At 45.4% G+C, this 22,155-nt stretch overlaps 1 protein-coding gene across 3 annotated transcripts in view; it reads left to right on the top strand.

The window, feature by feature from the left end:
- MYL2 (myosin light chain 2) overlaps positions 1–22,155 on the top strand; it is a 119,059-nt gene that overhangs the window by 85,627 nt on the left and 11,277 nt on the right. The window contains exon 1 of one of the 3 annotated variants that reach the window (XM_068245738.1): positions 15,953–16,117. The exons of the other annotated variants lie outside the window; for them this stretch is intronic. Coding sequence (XP_068101839.1) covers positions 16,115–16,117 — 3 coding nt within the window. The 5' untranslated portion in view covers positions 15,953–16,114. Of the gene's footprint in view, positions 1–15,952; positions 16,118–22,155 lie in introns of those variants that run through there. 3 annotated transcript variants of the gene reach the window in all.

Genomic DNA, 22,155 nt, shown 5'->3' on the forward strand with positions numbered 1-22,155 from the left:
ACATTTCCCGCATTTAAAAGACAGTTTTCCCTTTGAAACTTTAAAATCGATTTTCTCAAAAACTATAAGCTCTTTTTGCTAAAAAAAATTTTCCTCTTGTACCCACTCCCAAGGTGCACATACCCTGTAAATTTGGGGTATGTAGCATGTAAGGAGGCTTTACAAAGCACGAAAGTTCGGGTCCCCATTGACTTCCATTATGTTCGGAGTTCGGCTCGAACACCCGAACATCGCGGCCATGTTCGGCCTGTTCGGCCCGAACATCTAGATGTTCGCCCAACACTAAGCAGCACCTTGTAATGTGTTCCCTGGCAGTGGAGACACAGACAGCAGGAGTATATACAACAGCAGGCAGCGTGAGGAGGATGAGTGTGTGGCAGACTGGCAGTGGCAGCAGGCAGCGAGACATAGCTGGTGGCACATGGGCAGCAGCACCTTGTAATGTGTTCCCTGGCAGTGGAGACACAGACAGCAGGAGGAAATACAACAACAGGCAGCGTGAGGAGGATGAGTGTGTGGCAGACTGGCAGCAGGAGGGCAGGCAGCCAGACATAATAGGCCCTGGTTCCTAGCGGTGGTACCAGGGCCGTAAATGAACAACATGAGGTTCCAGACAGCGGTCGTGAAGCCCACATTGTGTCCAATACACAATTGGGACAGCACAGTTTTCAACCCAGACAACTCTAAAATAATTAAAAAATTATTTTTTTTTTCAAAAAAATGCAGCTATTTTTGAGCGTAAATAGCTGGTGGCGCATGGGCAGCAGCACCTTGTAATGTGTTCCCTGGCAGTGGAGACACAGACAGCAAGAGTAAATACAACAGCAGGCACCGTGAGGAGGATGAGTGTGTGGCAGACTGGCAGCAGGAGGGCAGGCAGCCAGACATAATAGGCCCTGGTTCCTAGCGGTGGTACCAGGGCCATAAATGAACACCATGAGGTTCCAGACAGCGGTCGTGAAGCCCACATTGTGTCCAATACACAATTGGGACAGCACAGTTTTCAACCCGGACACTTCTAAAATAATAACACAAAAATGTTACATTTTTTTTAGAAATGCAGCTATTTTTGAGCGTAAATAGCTGGTGGCGCATGGGCAGCAGCACCTTGTAATGTGTTCCCTGGCAGTGGAAACATACAGACAGCAGGAGGAAATACAGCAGCAGGCAGCGTGAGGAGGATGAGTGTGTGGCACAGTGGCAGCAGGCAGGAGGGCAGGCAGCGAGACATAATAGGCCCTGGTTCCTAGCGGTGGTACCAGGGCCGTATATACACCATGAGGTTCCAGACAGCGGTCGTGAAGCCCACATTGTGTCCAATACACAATTGGGACAGCACAGTTTTCAACCCAGACACCTCTAAAATAATAACACAAAATTATTACTTTTTTTTTCAGAAATGCAGCTATTTTTGAGCGTAAATAGCTGGTGGCGCATGGGCAGCAGCACCTTTTAATGTGTTCCCTGGCAGTGGAGACACAGACAGCAGGAAGAAATACAGCAGCAGCAGGTGTAATGTGTGTGTGCCACTTCATGTCCCCCTCTCGCCGACAACAGGGGCCAGGAATTCGCCTTCCACCCAAGCCTGGTTCATTTTGAGAAACGTCAGTATGTCCACAGACTTGTGAGACAGACGAGATCGCTTCTCAGTGATGACTCCACCGGCTGCACTGACAGTACGCTGGAAGGGGGGCAGGAGAGCACTTCCAGGGCGTACTGCGCAAGCTCGCTCCAGATCGGCAGGTGCTTGACCCAATACTCCATGGAATCAACAGGGGCCACACTGTCAAGCCCGCTGAAGGACCCCATGTAGTCAGCCACCATGCGGGTCAAGCGCTGTCTGTGACTGGAGAAGGATGCTGCTGCAGGCACCTCCTCTCTAGTCCCTGGCAGCTCTACACTCATGTAGAGCTCGTTGGTCAGAGACAGCAGGTCTGTGGTGCGCGTGCGCTTGCTGCTGGTGGATGCAGGCACCTGCTGCTGCCTCTGTGCTGGCTGGACAGTGGGGGTGGATGTCTGAGGGAAGGCTTCCTCCAAGCGCTCAACAAGGGACAGCTGCAAATCCCTCATTTGTTCCGCACGGTCTCCTCCTGCAGGCTGGAACTGGCTGAGCTTCCCCTTCAGATGTGGGTCCAGCATCATGCAGATCCAGATGTCCTCCCTCTGCTTCATCTGGATGACCCTTGGGTCCTTGCGCAGGCACCTCAGCATGTGCGCTGCCATTGGGAAGAGTCTGGCCACGTCTGCTGGCACATCATCGGCAGCCCCACAGCCGACAGTGCTGTCCTCCTCCTCTGCCTCCTCCACCTCATCCTCTCTCCACCCCCGCACCAGTCCAGCTGCGCTCTGCTGCTCCCCCTCATCAGCAGCAAGGTCAGGGACCTCCACCAACTCCAAGCCCTCCTCCTCAGAGGTGGCCTGTGAACTGCTGCCTGCAGCTCCTGGTGGTCCAAGGCTGCCGCTCCCTCTTCCAGCAGTGCATACAGGGCCCTGTCCAGCACACACACCATGGGGACCCACTCGCACACCATTGCATGGTCCCTGCTTACCATGGTGGCCTGCAGGAAGGGTGCCAGCACTGAGCACACCTGCTGCATGTTCCCCCAGTCCTCCGTGAAGATGATAGATGGGAGGTTGGTGGCGGCACGCCCAGTTGCAGTGATGGCGGCAACTGTTGCTCGTGCAACGTACTGGCTGACAGCCTGCCTCTGTTCAACCAGACGCTCCAACATCGCCAGGGTGGAGTTCCAGCGAGTTGGAACATCGATCATGAGCCGGTGCTGTGGCAGGTGCAGCTCCTTCTGCACCTCTTCCAGGCTCACTACGGCTGCAGGCGAGTGCCAGAAATGACGCACAACCTTCCTTGCCACCTCAAGGAGTCGGTTCATCCCCTGGTAGGTCCGCAGGAACTTTTGGACTACCAGGTTCAGGACGTGCGCCAGGCAGGGGATGTGGGTCAGGTCTCCCCTGCTGATTGCAGCAACCAGGTTTTCCCCATTGTCGGACACCACCTCTCCGACTCTGAGGCCTCTGGGGGTCAGCCAATTCCTCTCCTGCTCTCGGAGTTTGGCCAGGACATGGTTCGCCGTCAGTTTTGTCTTCCCCAGGCTGACCAATTCCAGCAGCGCTTGGCAGTGGCGGGCCTTTACGCTGCTGCTGAGGCGGGGGGTTTGGGCTGGTGTGCCGGAGGATAGAAGCGGATCAGAGGAACCTGCTGCAATTCTGCTGACCCTGCATGGTGGCACCACCCACTGCGTTGTTGCTGCTGCTGATGCTCTGACAGTGCCCGATGCTGCTCCCCCCTCCTCACCCCCTTCCACCAAGCTGACCCAATGCGCGGTAAAGGACAGATAGCGGCCTGTCCCAAACCGGCTGCTCCACGAGTCCATGGTGACGTGGACCCGTTGACCCACCGTGTGATCCAGCCCTCTCCTGACATTGGCCATCACAGATCGGTGAAGTGCCGGGATGGCCATGCGTGCGAAAAAATGTCGGCTGGGGATTGGCCAATCGGGGGCTGCACACATCAGGAGCGCACGCATGTTGCTCCCCTCCTGTACAAGGGAATAAGGCAGGAGTTGGGAGCACATGGCCCGTGCCAGCAAGCCGTTCAGCTGACGCACGCAACGGCTGCTGGGAGGCAGAACCCTGACCACCCCCTGGAAGGTGTCGCTGAGCAGGGTCTGGCGACGCCTTTTGCTGGCACGGGAATCACTGGAGGGAGCAGAGGAGGCCACTGAGGACTGGCTGCCAGAACAGGCCTCAGTGTCGGCGGCAGGAGCTGCAGAGGGAGGAGGAGCAGTGCGTTTCTGATGCACTCCTGCTGGTGCTGCTGGAGGAGGTGGAGGAGGGCGGGTGGCTGCTGCCGACGGCTTCGCAGTGGTGGCGGGTCTGCCACTGCCAGCTTCTTTCAACTTCATGAACTCCTCATGCTCATGGAAGTGTTTCCCTGCCAGATGGTTCACCAGAGAGGTGGTGCCGTATGCAGAGGGCTCCTTCCCTCTGCTGAGCTGCTGGCGGCACTGGTTGCAGGTGGCATACTTGCACTTCACATATGGCAGGGTGAAAAAACTCCAAATTGGGGAGGTGAAGTTGCCCCTTCGGCTGGAAGGTGCTGCTGCCGCTGGTCTCCCTGTGGTGGTTGGGGGGGGGGGGGGTCTTGGTGCGGCTGGTGGCACTGGCAGAACTCTCCGCCTCCGGATCAGCACCCTGTGTGGCCTGCATACCACGCCCACTTCTGATCCTGCCTATGCCTGCGATGCTGATCCTTCTAGCAAGGCCCACAGACGCACCCTCCTCCTCAGAGCTGATGACATCCCCAGGATCTGCCACCCAGTCTCTGTCCTTCACCCTGTCATCATCATCCTCCCCCTCCGCAAACATGTCCTGCTGGAATGACCCCACAAACTCCCCTTCTGCATGCATGGGCTGAGGGACAGTCACCATTGTCTGACTGTCCAAAGCATCATCCCCCAAAGTGCCCATCAGCATTTCTTCCTCTTCCAATTCTGCCGCAACAGCTCTCCATAGCCCCGCTGTGCTTGGGGATAAGAAGAAGGTGCTGCTGAGTGACAGGGTGCTGGTGTTGCCCGCTGGGGCTGGAGAACTGCACTCCTCCTCCTCCTCCCCAGGCAGTGCTGGGCGGCTGCTGCTGCTGCTCTTGCAAACAGGAGTGGTGGCAGGGGTGGAGGACTCGGTTCCAGAGCTAATGGTGCCCTGCTCATCCACCATCAGTTCCACCACAGAGTCTGCGTCCTTCTCCTCAATAGGACGGCTACGACCTAGCGGTCTCTGCAGCGTGACTCCCAGCTGTTGGGCGGCCAAGGCGTCCACGGCCAGTGGCTAATGGCGGAATAGCCACTGGTGCAGACGCAGAACTGCGCATGGTGGTGGTGGTGGCTGGGCTGCCACGACCTCCTCTCTTGCCGATGCCCTTGCTTCCCCTGCCCAAACCGCGGCTGCCAGTGCCAGACATCGTATATTTTTTATTATACAAATGAAAAAAAAAAAAAAGTTAGGTATGTAAAGGCGGGTGGGACAAGTGGGGTACTTTAATGGGGTGGGACTGGTGGTGGTGGGTGTGTGAGGTGACGGACAGTTGTACTCTACAGCAGAGATCAGTGTAGCGCTAACGAGAGAGTGCGCAGTGCGCACACAAAGACCCTAGCTGACGCTGACTGACGGTGTCCCTATACACAGACTACAGTACAGTACAATTCAGCGAATACACAATACAAGTAATATAAGCAATAGGACGGGTGTAGCACTAACGAGAGGGTGCAGACAGCGCAGACGTGCACTGCGCACACAAAGACCCTAGGTAACGGATGGTCCCTATACACAGACTAAAGTACACTACAGTACTAACTAAACAATAGAAGAATCTAGCTAAACAATAGAACAGGTGTGACTAGATTACAGAGAGCAGATACAGGACAGGTATAGCAGTAAAGCTGGGCCTTGCTAACTACAAAATAGTACAATAATCTATCTAACACAGAAGTAGTACAGAAGAGTAGGACAGCTGAGAGCACAGGTAACTAGAGACTAGAGCACAGAGCAGGGCAGGCTGCCTTGCCTAGGCACAGGGTCTAGGTGCTGCAGCTGCAGCAGCACCAGTGACAGTCTCCCTCCCTAGTCCATAATCACACAAACTAAACTGCCTAAAATACAATCTATCTACAATACAAAGCAATACAGGTGAATATCAAGTGTTGGAGTGTAAAAACGCTAGGTGTATTGAACAATAAATGCACTTGCACAGACAAAAAGCACTGGAGCAATCTCTCAGTACAGTCAGTCAGTAAGTCGCAAGCAGGACGAGTGAGGCAACATGGCGCCCGCTATTTATAGAGGGGGGCTTGGCCAGGCTCCCCCTCTGTGATTGGCTGCAGTCAGAGGGCTGGGAGCCCTCTGATTCGCTTGTGAGGACTCGAGGTGACGACGTGACGCTATCCGAGCGGATGACGCTATCTGAGCTCGGATAGCTAGGATATCTCCGGATAGCTGATTGCTATACGAGTGCGCTCGGATAGCACAGCCTCGGATAGCACAGCCCGGATAGCTAATACTATTCGAGCTTGGTAGCCTAGCTCGGATGAGCATCACTGGCTACCGTATATACTCGCAAGCAAGCCGAATTTTTGACCCCCAAAAAGTGGGTCAAACCAACCCCCCCCCGCGGCCACTGCTGCTATTACCTTAGCTCGGCGCCGCTTCTATTCCCCTGTCCTGCTCGTAATCCACAGCAGTGCACCCCACGGCGGCTGCTTTGATGAGGGAGGGAGACGTAGAGAGAGAGCGGTTCCCATAGTAACAGCGATACACATCGCAGCTACAGGAAGCTGCTTTCTCTACGGCTTCCTCCCTCATCACAGCAGCCGCCGTGGGGTGCGTTGCTGTGGTTTATACGAGCAGGACATGGGAATAGAAGCGGCGCCGAGCTAAGGTAATAGCAGCGGCGGCCGTGGGGGGAGCGGGGGTGCACTATACTACCTACACTGAGCACTATACTAGCTATACTGGGCACTATACTAGCTATACTGGGGCACTACCTACCCATACTGGGCACTATACTGGGCACAATACTAGCTATACTGGGCACTATACTAGCCCATACTGGGCACTATACTAGCTATACTGGCCACTTTACTAGCTATACTGAGGCACCACCTACCCATACTGGGCACTATACTAGCTATATCGGGACACACTGGGGGGAATCACACGGACAGCATTTCCTACCCCCGGCTTATATGAGGGTCAATCATTTTTTCCTGGTTTTTCAGGTAAAAGTTGGGGGGTTGGCTTATATGCGGGTCGGCTTGCTTGCGAGTATATACGGTATCTTAAACAGTGATAAAGCTCAGTAATCTTTCCACCGTGACAGAGCAATACGTGTGCCTGTCAGCAGTCATATGGATATTCTTTGTGAATGCAAATTGATTCAGGAAGCAGGTGCAAATACCAAATCTAATCCAAGAGCATGCATGAATTAACCTGAGTTAAGGATAACGGAAATGTCTTCGGTGGTATGGCAGTATGGATAGCCGCATGGCATTAATTCTTCTGTCCACACTGTTTGCACACAGTCTAAGAGGTTAGAGATGAGGGTTTCAGGGTATTTCAACCTTTCCTGTATCAGGCTGTTGGAAAACAGAAAAGGCAAGCTATAACGGAAAGCTGGAAATGGAGGCCAAGCTAAGATACTTGAAGATGTATATTGTTATATGTCTTAAATAAATCAGTAATTCCTTATTGCTTCATTTCTTCATTCTTACTTATATAAGAAAAAAGCAGGATAATATAAAGTAACAAGGAACAGTTTGCTTTACCACTGAACTGTTTCTGCCCTATGATGTCTCCTCATGCGTTAGCTGGTCCGTCAGGAAAACAGTCACCTGTGCTGCCTTTGTTTCTCACTGAAGAAATCAGTTCTATAAATAAATGATATAGCAAACTCCCCATTATCTGGAACTTAGGCAACCAGAAGTTTCAACTTACCGGCATTCCTAAAGGTGGCCACACACCATACAATAAAATGATCCGATTTTACAGTAATTCGATAAAAATGATCGTATCTCTCGAAAAAATCAAAAGCTTTTTTTTCATTCAACTGTCTTTTTCTTCGAAATTGATCCGGAATGCCAGATATTTCTCTTCAATTTCTACTAAATATTGTATGGTGTGTGTTGGATTGTTAATTTATTAATATACACACCCTAGCAATTTTCTCTGAGTTTCCAATCATTTTTACCATAATTGAGGAAAAAATTGAACATAGGTGTGTGGTACATTGCTCATATTTTTGAAATGTTGCAATCAGTCAGAAAAATTGATTGCAATTCTTAAATTGAACAGATATTTAAAAAAATGTATGGTGTGTGGCCACCTTTAGGGGATACTGGGGACTGTTTTTTGGGTGGTCTTGGAGGGGGGATAAAATGCTCACCAAGCCTCTCACAAGGTCCTGTAGCTCCTAGCAAATCCCGGTGTCAGTTCATGGCTTCCGGAGTGTCATGTGACCCAACGAAGGTCAGGTGACATACCAGGAGCCATGCATAGAGGACGTTGGAATGCCGCCAGGAGCCGCTATGAGCTATAGGGCTTTGCTTGAGGCTCAGTGAGTATTCTATTCTGCACGTTAAAGTAAACCTCCGGACTAAAAATCGACTCAGCAGCACTGAAAAGGTTTTGTGTTTCTTTAACAGTTTCACAGCATCAGAACTTTGTTTCTCTTATATAAGCCTCATTTTTAGCTGCACAGAAGAAAACTGCCCGGGCTTTTTTCCCCTGATGCTGTGCAAAGCATGATGGCATTTCTGATGTTGTTGCTCTCGTTCTGCTGTTTTGGTGCAATTTTTTTTTTTTTACATTTTGAATTTGACATTTGAAGCCTAGCGTGTGCAGCTGGGAGGTGTGATCAGGACACAGGACAGTTGGAACTGTCTCATGCTCCTTGTTACCTCCTTTCAACCAAAAAGATGGCTGCCCCCATGACAAAGATGGCAGCCCCCATGAATCACAAACATTGGCCTGTTCTTTTAAAACAGGGTGAGTAAAAAATTATATTACCCATCTATTCTAATTAACATAACTAATGTAACTTAATGACAGTATGTTTGTTTAGGCTGAAGTTCCCCTTTAAGCACATGTATCCAGCATCAGGTGAACCCCGTCGATGCCAGATACTAAGGGCTGTCATTTGTCAGTGTGATATCTCTGTGATCTTGGCAATTCTTACTTCGATGAGTAGTAGCATTGTCAGCATCTGCATGTTTACTACACTTACCTTCTGCTTTGCATTAATGCATGTTTAATGTGACATAAATTGTATGCTTGTGATGTTATGGTAGTTGAACCAGTGAAATTTATATAATTAGCTCAATGGATCAGTTAACAGGAGGTTAGAAAATGAAGGATGCCTGTCCCAGCATGCTCACATTAAAATACCTGAGATGCTATGCACTTGATACAGAGAGTAGGCCGCTCTCCCAAGTAATATTCCTGCTTCCCATCTCCGCTGTGAACTTGAGCACTCTATGTGAGCCTGTGAATGTCAGACAGGAATACAACAATGGTCAGCACACCGTTATCATATCATTTATTCTAATTTATGTGATTCTAAAGCGTGACGTTTTTATTTAGGGTACATCATTGAAGTGAGGTAGTGGCCAAAACGTTTTCCTTTTTTTCTTTAGTTTCTGTTAATGTGGCGAAATGTTAGATTGTTCTCAGGACATTGGAGTAAATCTGCTCCACTGATGACTATCACCTGTATCAAAAATGGAAAGGATTAGAAAGGACACTAGTCCATCAAGTTGTCCCAATTCATAGCTTAGCAAACTCAAGGTAAATGTCTGTAGATAGCTTGACATTGAATCTAAAGCAAAAAACAAAAACCCACAAAACAGTTTAACTTACCTGAGTCTTCTACCTGCAGCTGTGCTGTGCCCACGCCATCACTGTGCAATGCTCCAGTCCCCTGCAAAAGGGAAGCAGGAGATTTGGGCGCATGAGACAAGTGGACAAAAAGGGCGCCCCATTCACTCCCATTATAAATATCGTTTAATGGGCACCGAACAGGGAAAAAAGGGCTCCGGAGATTATTAACGTTTTACAAACGGCGCCTGGAGATTTTTAATGTTTTATAACTGTGCTTGTGATGATTTACGTTTACAAAATGAGCCCGTGACGAATAACGTTTATAAAAATACTAAACATATTTATCCTATTTAATTAAAACATTATTTAACATTTTAACCCTTACTGTTTGTAAAACATTATTATTCACAAAATAAAGCGATCAGTACCTAACGTAAATTGCAATATATTTTTTACAATCACTATTTGTAAAACATTTCTAAAACATTATTATCCACCCAAAAAAATGATTTACATTTTTTTAGTTACATTTTTTATTTATTAATGTTTGTAAAACATTATTATCCATAGGGGGTCTTAGGTTTAGGCACCACCAGGGGGGTCTTAGGTTTAGGCACCCCCTGAGGGGTCTTAGGTTTAGGCACCCCCAGGGGGGTCTTAGGTTTAGGCACCACCAGGGGGGTCTTAGGTTTAGGCACCCCCAGGGGGGTCTTAGGTTTAGGCACCACCAGGGGGGTCTTAGGTTTAGGCACCACCAGGGGGGTCTTAGGTTTAGGCACCACCAGGGGGTCTAGGGGTTAGGGATAGGTATAGGGAGGGTACTGTGTGAGAGTAGGGTTAGGTATAGTTTTAGTACAATTTTAATAATACTAATCAACAGTTATTATGAATGTACTTATATTAATATCATTGTTATAAACGATATTTTCACATTTTATTATAATAATAAACGATAAATCAAGATTATTCATAACCATATATAATTATAATGTTTAAACTAATATTACTGTTTTTTTAACAAACGTAATTATAAGTTTCAGTTTAGAAACAGGGAAGATTAACGTTTTAAGAATTGCCAATTTCATAAACATTATTTAATGATTTAAAAATTGTTAAAACACTATTTATAAACGAAATTCTACACAATATTTTTATAAACGATAATACTGCTTATCGTTTACACCACGCGCCCTTTTTTCCTGATGCCCTTTTTTGATGTACGCCTGCAAAAGCCCTCTTTATGCTGGGAGAGTCGATGGCCACTGTGCAGCTCCGGCTGTGTGCATCCTCACTCGCGTTCCCTTTTGGCAAAAGCACTCTGCGCATGTGCAGTAGAGCCTTACTGCCTTCCCTTACTGCGCATGTCCACAGAAGCGTGATCAGGAGCCGTGCCGACAGGGCCGTGCATCCAGTTGAAAGAGGGGCGCTGCGGGTTATAGGAACATCGCAAAGTGATGATGGGGGCACAGGACGGCTGCGAGAGGTTGATAGAAGCCCCAGGAAAGTGAAACTGTTTTTTTTTGGGTTTTTTTTGCTTCAGGCTTTCTTTAACCGGTTCAGCACCACAGTGTCGAAAACCTCATGCATCCGAGCAACGTTTACCTCCCATTCATTTGCCAATAACTTTATTGCTACTTATCACAATTAATTGATCTGTATCTTGTTTTTTTCCACCACTAATTAGGCTTTCTTTGGGTAGTACATTTTGTAATTCCTGCTAGGTATGGTACAGCAGGCAAAGGGTGTATGACAGTGCACCTGCTTGGCTGACTAGCGTCTGCTGGCCAGATAGAGGCAGGATATTGCTCTGACTGGAAGTTAGCAATTGTGTTTGTTGCAGTTGGCATTCAGTTTAGAGGTGGTGGGGTGAGTTCCCTGGAGGTGAGAGGTCCAGGGCTTGCCCGCACTTCCCTCTAGGTGTCGCATGGTGGTTTGGGGGCCCCAGTGAGTGAGAGAGACCTGGGGCCCCTGGGCTGTCATGTGGACCAGTGTTTGTGGTAGTACACTTTGCTAAGAATTATTTTTTTCTAAATCCATTTTAAAAGGAAGATTAAGAAAGAAATGAAAAAAATTAATTATTTCTCAGTTTTTGGCGATTATAGTTTGAAATTAATATAGGCTACCGTAATTAAAACTCATGTATTTTATTTGCCCATCTGTCCTGGTTATTGCACCATTTAAATCAGGGGTCTCAAACTCGCGGCCCGCGGGCCATTTGCGGCCCTCGATACAATATTTTGTGGACCCAGGGCCCCAGAGCTTGTAGGGGCCTCCAGTGGCTACAAGAGGAAAAAAAAATTTCAAATCGGCCTTACAGTTTTTGAGAAAATCGATTTTAAAGTTGCAAAGGAAAAAAATACACATTTAAAAACCCGCCGACTTTAATGGTCAATAGCAAATCCACCTTAAATGCTAGAAACCCTAAATTTGCAGGATATGTTAAGGAGATCATTAGGAATAAGAGGAAAAAACAATTTTTCAAAAAGACCTTATAGTTTTTGAGAAAATCGATTTTAAAGTTTCGAAGGAAAATAGTATACTTTTAAATGCGGTAAATGTCAATTTTAGTAGCAAGCCTAACGGTAGTGTAATTTTACATGTATCAAAAGAAAGAGCAATACATTTCCTGACGGGGTTTCCAGGGGGTCCATACGCAGCCGCAGCGCTTTGGCCAGGGATCGCTATACAGCCGCAATATGGCTGTATGAAGATTCCTGGCATTTTTTCCTATTTTGCCAATTTTTTTTTTATGTTTAGAGTGTGGGAATTTTTTTTTCTTAAATTATGTGGGGTCCCCCCTCCTGAAACTTTTTAACCCCTTGTCCCCCATGCAGGCTGGGGTAGCCAGAATGTGGAGCTCCGACCGATTGGGGCTTCACACCCTGACAATACCAGCTGCAAAAAAGGTCCCTTAATGCCGATTTTTGTTCCAGGGTATCTGTTGGGGGGGGGGGGGGGGGGGGAGGCAGGTTTATTTTGCTCTGGGGCCCTATTGTTGCTTAAACCGGCCCTGCCTGCCGGCAAAAGCAAAGGAGACATGGAAGCGAACTATATTTGCCCATTTTACCTTATAGTTCGCTTCAGTGCTCCCAAGTAATCCGCCGCATCCCGCCGCTAAACAAGGGCTGCAGATCCCCAAATCCCCCGCGCAAACATCCATGACTGCGCTGAGGGGCAGAGCTTCCAGCTGTAGCTCTGCCCCTCCTGACGTCAATCGCCGAATGGATCGCCGCCTCTCCCCCGCCCCTCTCTGTGAAGGAAGAGTGAGAGGGGCGGGCAGAGGCGGCGATCCGCCGCGATTGACGTCAGGAGGGGCAGAGCTGATGCTGAAAGCTCTGCCCCTTCCAGGAAATGCCGGCGGATTGCCCCCTGGGGCGATTTTGCGCCCGGGACACGTGAACTCCCTTATGCGGCCCAGCCTCATCCTGACTTTGCCTCCTGCGGCCCCCGGGTAAATTGAGTTTGCGACCCCTGATTTAAATGATGTCCCTATCACAATTTATGGCGCCGATATTTTATTTAGAAGTAAAGGTGCATTTTTTCAATTTGCATCCATCACTATTTATAAGCTTGTAATTTAAAATAATATAATATACTCTCTTGACATGCATATTTAAAAATTTCAGACCCTTGGGTAACTATTTATGTTTTTGTTTTTTTTAATTGTATTTTTTTTTTTAAATAAAAAAATGTATTTGGGTAATTTTTGGTGTGGGAGGGAAACAGCTAATTTTACATGTTAAATAATATAATTGTTTCATAAAAAATGTATGTAGGTGCAGTTTACTATTTGGCCACAAGATGGCCACAGTCAAAAAAGTCCTGGATACGAACGATCTCGCATCCAGGAACTAAAAAGAAGAAGGTGACGTTTCCTGGGGGCAGAAATACCGCGCTCTCTGAATAGAAAGCGTCGGTATTTCTTCGGGGGCAGCAGCAGAGCCTATCTGGACGAGTAAGTTCGTCCAGATAGGCCGAACAGGTTAAATAGGAATTTTAAATCCAAGATTGAACGTCAAGATAAGCAGTAGTCGATACCCCCTTTCCCATGAGAAATCTTTATCTTTTCTCGAATACAATATCAGGGACATCTATATGTCTGAATCAAAGGTGAAACCCCTCCTACAGAGGGATGTCAGGGCACAGTCTTGCATTGTGGGAAATAATGTCTGTTTCCAACTGACAAGGGGCTTGATTCACAAACCCGTGCTAATTGTTAGCATGGGCATGCTAAACAGTTAGCACGTGAAGTGCCGCCCGCATATTTGCGCACGATAACGCAAACTCTTGTGCGTAGTGGGCGGGGGGCGCAAAAGTCCACGAGCGGCACTTCACGTGCTAACTGTTTGTGCTAGCAGTTAGCACAGGTTTGAGAATCAAGCCCAAGCAAATAGCATCTCCCTCTGTGCACAGAATTCTTAGTTAACAAACATTCCGCAAAGTACAACTCACAGGACTAAACATGTGGCTATCTGTGATAAATTTCATAATATAAATCGGGGTGAGGAAAGTTTTTCAATGGACTATTGTAAAATATAAGAAATTTTATACATGACGTTATTTTTCCTACAGTTCAAAGGACCTCTGTTGCGGAAATCTTAAAATTTAAAATATATGTAAACATATACAATTAACCACTTGAGGACCGCAGTCTTAAACCCCCTAGTGACCTGGCTATTTCTTACAATTAAGGCCACTGCAACTTTAAGGTCTTGCTGCAGGGCTGCACAACTCAGCACTCAAGTGATCCCCCCCTCCCCCCTTTCTGCCCACCAACAGAGATATCTGTTGGTGGGCTATGATTGCTCCCAGGATGTTTATTTTTTTATATAAATATTTATTTCTTTACTTTTATAATAAATTTGCATTTTTTTTCTTTTTATCCCTCCCTCCCCTCGCCAGCCAATCAGCGTGATCGGCTGTCATAGGCTTCACTTCAGCCTATGACAGCGGATCACTTCCCTGCCGCTCAGGTTTACTTGGAGGTCTGGCCTGTGTTCAGGGATGGAGTTTAGGGCACCAGAATGCCTGTGCCTACAAGCCTTTGATTTGTAAATCCAGCCCTGGTAGGTAGTAGAAAACTGACAGAACCGACAGGTTTTGGACTAGCCTATCTCCTCATGGGGGGTTCAAAGGGATTTCTTTATTTTCAAAATGCATTCACTAAATGGCAGTTGCTCCGTCCAACTGCCAAAAAAGTGTACTGTGAGCAGGGAGGCTGGTCAGCATCTTTGTATAAATCTTTTTCAGATAGTATCTTTATAAAGAATAAAGGCCATTATTCGGAAGCCCGAGTGCTTCCACAGACTGCCAAAGGCAGCCCAACCCGGAACAGAACAGTCTACAACCAATGGGTCAAGCGGGGGAGCCTGCAGGGGATGCAGGTGCTGGGAGGAGAACGGGAGGTCTCTATAGGACCCAGAGCCTTCCCTCTCCTTAGGTGAGTATCTGTTTTTTTTATTTTAAAGAGAATCTGTATTGTTAAAATTGCACAAAAGTAAACATGCCAGTGCGTTAGGGGACATCTCCTATTACCCTCTGTCACAATTTTGCCGCTCCTCGCCGCATTAAAAGTGGTTAAAAACTGTTTTAAAAAGTTTGTTTATAAACAAACAAAATGGCCACCAAAACAGGAAGTAGGTTGATGTACAGTATGTCCACACTTAGAAAATACATCCATACACAAGCAGGCTGTATACAGCCTTCCTTTTGAATCTCAAGAGATCATTTGTGTGTTTCTTTCCCCCTGCAGTTCTCATGCACTGAAGTTTCAGGCTGCTCTTTTCTTCCTGCAAACAGCTTTGCCCTTGCCTGTAATTCCTCAGTATGTGAAAGCCCAGCCAGCTCAGAGGACGATTTATCCAGCTTGTAAAAGATAAGAGAGAAGAGAGAAGCTGCTCTAATCTAAATAATACACAGGCAGTGTGCATAGAGGGGCCTGGAAGGGGGAGTTCATAGCAGAACCACAACACTGAAGAACTTGGCAGCCTTCCAGACACAGGCTGACAAGTCTGACAGGGGAAAGATACATTGATTTATTACAGAGACTGTGATAGTAGAAAGTGCTGCAGTAAGCCAGAACACATTAGAATAGCTTTTGGAACTTGTAGGATGATAAAAAACAGGATGCAATTTTTGTTACGGAGTCTCTTTAAATGTCACTTCAGACTCTTTTTAAACAATAACATTTCTAAGTTTCAACATCTAATGTTATCTTTGTACTATTTTCCTACTTTCACTTAAATAGATCAGGTTTAAATGATTATCAGATCATCACAATCTTTTTTTTATTTACATTTTACACAACTCCCCACTGTTTTTATAAACAGGGTTGTACAAGTAAATATATGTTCCAAAACTAAGTGTTGACTTTCTGCCACTGCTACAACCGCAGTAGCTATTGCCATGAGGATCACTGTCAGCTGCAGATGGCGGAGAGCATTGTTTCTTTAAATAAGATCACATGTGGGACAGAGCTGTGGAAGCATTGGGTTTCTATAACCTTCAGATCCTCTTTTGTCTATATAACATCAGACTGTGTAACAATGTGTCAAGACAGGAGACAAGCAAAAGGATTGTCTGAGGATGGGGCTAACTTACTCCACACTGCCTAAACTGGTCATGAGTTTATTTATAACTAGTTTGAGGGGATATTTATTGTCTCACTGAAAAGGGTCCGGAGATCTGGCCTTGGAAATTTACAAGCAGCAGCACCTGAGAAAGCTCAACAATGGTGAGTAAAAGTTACAGATGTACAATAAAGCTATCCATAGATAATAATGGGCTGATATTAAGTCAAGGGCAAGCAAAAGTGGAAAGAATTAAGGTGACCATACACTTAAGGTGTCGAATACACTGGTCGATTTTTTACTTTCGATCCTTTATTATAACCGATAAATGAATCGAATGGATCAAAAACTGAGTTGTCATTTTGATGTAGAATCGATTCTTATCGACCGTTATTCAATCGAATTCTTAAAATGAATCGATAGAGTATGTTGGGTTATTTAAATCGATGGAACAAGAAGCGAGAGCTTTTCATTATGTTTTTGATCGACCTTTACTTATTCTGATTCATCAGGGTGCTGATTTTGTGATCGAAAATAGTCTTCGATCGATTAGGTGGAAAAATGGAACAAAAATTGACCCTACTTTATGGGCAAAAAAACGATTAATGTTCGATCGATTCATTTATTTTGAATCGATTGTAAGTATCGATAGGTCAGTGGATTGTCCTTTAATCGATAGGTGTATGGAGAGCATTATTGATTTTCTCATTTGATTCCTTGAAGATTTTGTTTCATATGCTAGGAATCGATTCCCTTGATTTTTGATCGATTTTGACAAAAAATTGATTGAATGTTTTGATCTGATGGAATGGAAAATTTAAACAATCGTGTGGGGCAAGAGCATTGGCAGATTGATGGCCTATAGCTTTGCACTGCACCGAATAGTGTAGCACTGCAGTTCGATTGATTTTCAATAGTTTCTGTGCTGGAGTCTATTGGAAATTGATGTGCCGAGTATTATAGGAGTAGATCTTTTCAGAAAGGAATCAATCATTTTGGAACATTGGGTGGAAATCTATAAGTATATGGCCAGCTTTAGCCAATAAAGTTACAGTTGTTGATTGAATGAAGGTGTATAAAAGTGGCCATACAGCAGGCAACTTGGCAGCCGATCGACCCTCTAATTACGATTATTATAACAGGATCCGTAGAAAATCGGTGCCGCCAAGTGTGTGCCCGATCGACAATGCGACCAATTTCGGTCTAAAATTGGTCGCATTAATTGGTCAGACATGCTGCAAAATGTCGGTCCAATACAAGATTTTCGATCTACTATTTAATTTGTTTAATTTCCAGGGCTAAAGTGACAATGAAGCAAAAAAAAGAAAAAAGAAAAAAATGATATAATGAATTGTATGTGTAGTACAGATAATTAATAGTAAAATCGTATCTGAAGTTGTCTTTCACTGTTTCTTTGATGTAAAAGTGCTTTAGGAAATTACATTGCTCTCTGACTAAATTAGTCGGAGAGCTCAGAGAAGCTCATTTGCATAGATAACAAGTGAAGTTTCTTAACTCTTCCTGTACTGGAAACAATATGAGACTCATATCTGGGCTACTAATGTTCTATTTCTTAGCTGTACTACACATACAAATCATTATATCATAAGTTTATTTTTACTTCAGATTCCCTTTAATGATAACACTGTTGTTTCATTAAACAACCAACCAAACAACCTGTTTCCCTTCTTACCTCTGAAGGTGTCTATCAATGATACATTTTAATTCTACAATTTCACCAAATCAATTCAGTAGAAGGGTAGCCATAATAAATATAGCTTGAATTAATACTTTGGGTAGTCCTTCATTTTACATAGATGTGATAAGATTGTACAGTCAAGACTGTACAATCTGTCATTTGGGTACAGAAAGAGTATAAGGTATGTTCAAGCTTTTGCAGCTGATAACTTTTGAAAGGCAAAAATTGTAAACGTTATACATTAAAAATAGTATTCCTATTAATTGCTTAATTTAATGGCATTTCATGGACTTCTACCTTATGCACACTTATAGCTACCATGTTATAATGCATAATGATTTGCTTGTGTAACTTTCTCGGCTACATGCTATAGCGTTGTGTACAATTATATGTTTGAATTGTTTTTATCAGCTTATTGAATTTAGTCAATTTCCTGAAAAGTAAATAAATGCCAAAGAAATGAGAGATAGCTTCTGATCAGGTTTTAGTGCTGGAAAGTTCAAAGGGCTCTGTTTGTTTTTCTATTCAGCAAGGCAGATTTGTCACAACTGCTGTTTAGAATAAAGTTTTAAAATGGAGCTCTGAACTGAATATAAACTTCGAGACTCAGTTCTATATTTTATTGTCCTTTAGTAAAGTACATACAATTAATCATCTCATAAGATTATTTTCACTTAAGTTTTGCTTTAAAAAATAAGAGAAAGTGTCCATTTCAAATTTAAATATGTTATAATGTATGGTATTAACTCTGTTAATCTGTAGTTAACTGAACTAAGGAAAGGATAGATTCAGATGTATTTAGTAATCCATTACAAAGATCAAGATATATCCTGTCATTTTAAAAACTGATAAATCAAGAATTTATAGCCTAAACGCCAGCCAAACTTTCATTTTACGTTTGTATCTATTGCCATTGCGGATGCGTATCTTTTGCGGATGCGTTTGTATCTATTGCCATTGCGGATGCGTAAAAGCTGTTGTATTAAATAATCACCTATTCTACTGGGGTTTTTTTTGGTCCACTTCTTATCACTAGTAGGATTATATAATCAACTTTTTGCCATGATTTATCTCAACAGGTCTGTAACAACCTACAAATGAAAATAAAAAATCTCAAGCAATTTCTATTGTTAAAAAAATACAAATATATTTTAGAAAATAGTTTTGTTTATAAAAAAACAATATTTATATATACTGTATATGATACATTAATAAAAATGATAATTTAAAAATAAATGTGAATAATCAAATACTTGTAAAATTATCTATTATGGCATTAGGCATTAAATTTACAGTTACTATGTAAATTTATAGCTAAACGCATAATCAGTTGCGTAACCGCAACACACACACACAATAAAACACGTCTTGCATTAAAGCCACAGGAATCAGGCATTAAAATTGGTGTAGAAATCTGTGTGTAAATTCAAAAATTACAGCATAACGCTGGTTACTGCATCAACCTCATTATCTGCTATTTGGTGTCAAAGATCTGCAACCTTTGTCTGGGTTATAACAGACCATAATGTGGCTTTTTAAAACTCTGGTGAGATAGCAGTGATGAAATTGCTGCCACATGCAAACACTTGAAGTTAGAACAAATTCATACATTTCTCGTGCAAGTGTGTGCACATGACCACAATTTCATGACCAATATTCCACTGTTCATTTAGCAGTACTCCCTGTGGTATACTGAGACCCAAGCAAGAGTGGCAAATTTTAATATATACTAGCTGACCCTTTTTTTAAAGGGAACCTTAGGGGATATAAATATGAAGGCTGACATATGTATTTCCTTTTAAACAATATCAGTTGCCTGGCAATCCTTCTGATCACTTTAGATGCAGTAGTGCCTGAATCACACACCTGAAACGACCATGCAGCTAATGTAGTCAGACTTCAGTCAGAAAATTTGAACTACATGCTTGTTCAGGGTCTATGGTTAAAAGTATAAGGGCCCTTTTTCATTAGGGCTATTTTTGCCTGATTTCAGGCACACAAATGCGGATCCAGAATCTCAGTCTATTGAAATCAATAGGCTGCTTTCAAATTTGTGCATGTGAAAATATTGTAAAGAACTGCTTCAGAATTCTGGACAACATGTCCAAACCCCCATAGCAGTGCAATAGCTACAGGTATTCGGATGCTTAATCTGCATGCACAAGTGTCGGCGTCCGTCTCAAAGAAGCCCCGAAATCAATGAATGGGAATATAGTTCCCATTATTATTATTATTATTTGTTGTATTTATAAAGCGCCAACATATTACGCAGCGCTGGACATTAATTTAGGTTACAGACAATATTTAGGGGTGACAAACAGCAATATGACAATACAGGAATACAAGAAAACCAGATCACACAGCACAGTATGAGTACAAGGTAATGCTTAGTCAGTCACTGGATGGGAGCATGGAGTTAGGCAAGTTAGGTTCACTCAAATGCATAGCATGGGTGCACAGTAATAGAGGTGCATGATCAGGTAGGACACAAAAGGAGTGAGGACCCTGCCCAAAGGCTTACAATCTAGAGGGAGAGGTAGGGACACGAGAGGTAGGGGACCAGAGTTCGGCTGTGGGTTTAGAGCAATTGTGAGGGGTGGTAGGCAAGAGTGAAAAGGTGAGTTTTGAGGGCCTTCTTGAAGGTGTTGAAGGAGGGGGCTGCCCTAATGGGTGGAGGTAGGGAGTTCCATAGTGTCGGAGCGGCTCTTGAGAAGTCTTGGAGGCGTGCATGGGACTGGGTGATGCGGGGGACGGTCAGGCGAAGTTCATTGGAGGAGCGGAGTGAGCGGCTTGGTGTGTATCTTTGAGTAAGATCAGAAATGTAGGTTGGACAGGTTTTGTGGATGGATTTGTAGGTCAGACACAATATCTTGAATATGATTCTAGACTGGATAGGAAGCCAGTGGAGGGATTCACGGAGGGGAGCCGCCCTGGTGGAGCGATGGGAGGAGTGGATAATTCTGGCAGCCGCATTCATGATGGACTGCAGTGGGGCTATTCGGGTCTTAGGGAGTCCAGACAGAAGGGCATTGCAGTAGTCGAGGCGGGAAATTATGAGGGCATGGATGAGGAGTTTGGTGGTGGCAGGGGTCAGGAAAGGGCGAATCTTACAGATGTTACGAAGGTGGAAGTTGCAGGACTTTGTGAGGTTTTGGATGTGGGGAGTGAAGGAGAGTGCGGAGTCCAGGGTGACACCCAGACAGCGGGCTTGAGAGGTAGGGTGAATAGTAGTGTGGTTAACAGTGACCTGCACATCTGGGAGGTCCAGGGATGACCGGGGTGGGAAGATCATAAATTCCGTTTTGTCTAGATTTAGTTTTAGGAACCTAGCGGACATCCAGGAGGAGATGGCAGATAGGCAGGAGGAGACCTTGTCCATGGTAGTGGTGGATATGTCAGGGGTGTGGAGATAGATTTGGGTGTCATCTGCATACAGATGATAGTTAAAACCCATGGAGGAGATAACCTTGCCAATGGAGGATGTGTATAGGGAGAACAGTAGGGGGCCAAGGACCGAGCCTTGGGGGACTCCCACTGAGAGGTGGTTGGGGGTGGACGAGGACTCATTGAAGGAGGTCGTGAAGGAGCAGTTGGAGAGGTAGGATGAAAGCCAGGTCAGGGCGAGATCGTGAATGCCCATGGATTGGAGGGACTGGAGGAGTAGGGGATGATCTACTGTATCAAAAGCTGCTGAAAGGTCAAGGAGGAGGAGAATGGTGTATTTACCTTCAGCTTTAGCTAAGGCAAGGTCATTGACCACTTTGGTGAGAGCCGTTTCGGTTGAGTGGGCAGGCCGAAATCCAGATTGCAGTGGGTCTAGTAGTGAGTTGGCATTGAGGTACTGGGTCAGGCGTTTGTGAACTAGACGCTCAAGGAGTTTTGAGGCGAAGGGGAGGAGGGAGATCGGGCGGTAGTTGGAAGGTAGCGAGGGGTCGAGGGAGGGTTTCTTGAGCAGAGGCAGTACAGTGGCCTGCTTGAAGTCTGAGGGGAAGGTGCCTGTGGATAGGATGAGGTTAAACATGGTAGTGAGGACTGGGGCCAGATCCGTGAAGTGAGGCTGAAGTAGATCAGAAGGGATAGGGTCAAGGGGGGAGGTAGTGGTATGGGAAGTCTGCAGTAGGTGGTTGACCTCCTCAGTGGTAGTAGGAGTGAAGGAGGTGAGGGGAGGATAGGGTGGAGAAGGAGTAGGTTGTGAGCAGGTGGGAGGTGAAGATTGAAGATTGGATATTTCCTGACGGATGGAGACTATTTTGTTGGTGAAGTGGGTGGCTAAATCTGTGGCAGAGAGGGAGGAAACAGAAGGTGGGGGGGTGGGTTTAAGCAGGGAGTTGAAGGTGCTAAAAAGACGCCGGGAATTGGAAGCTTGTGCTCCGATGAGCTTGGTAAAGTATTCCTGCTTCGCATGAGCAAGGGCAGTGTGGAACTGCTGCAGGTTAGTCTTGTACTGTAGGAAATCCTGGTTTAGTTGAGTTTTCCGCCATTTTCGTTCAGTGGCGCGTGTTT

The sequence above is a fragment of the Hyperolius riggenbachi genome, chromosome 1 (assembly GCF_040937935.1).
Source record: "Hyperolius riggenbachi isolate aHypRig1 chromosome 1, aHypRig1.pri, whole genome shotgun sequence".
NCBI classification, from domain to species: domain Eukaryota; kingdom Metazoa; phylum Chordata; class Amphibia; order Anura; family Hyperoliidae; genus Hyperolius; species Hyperolius riggenbachi.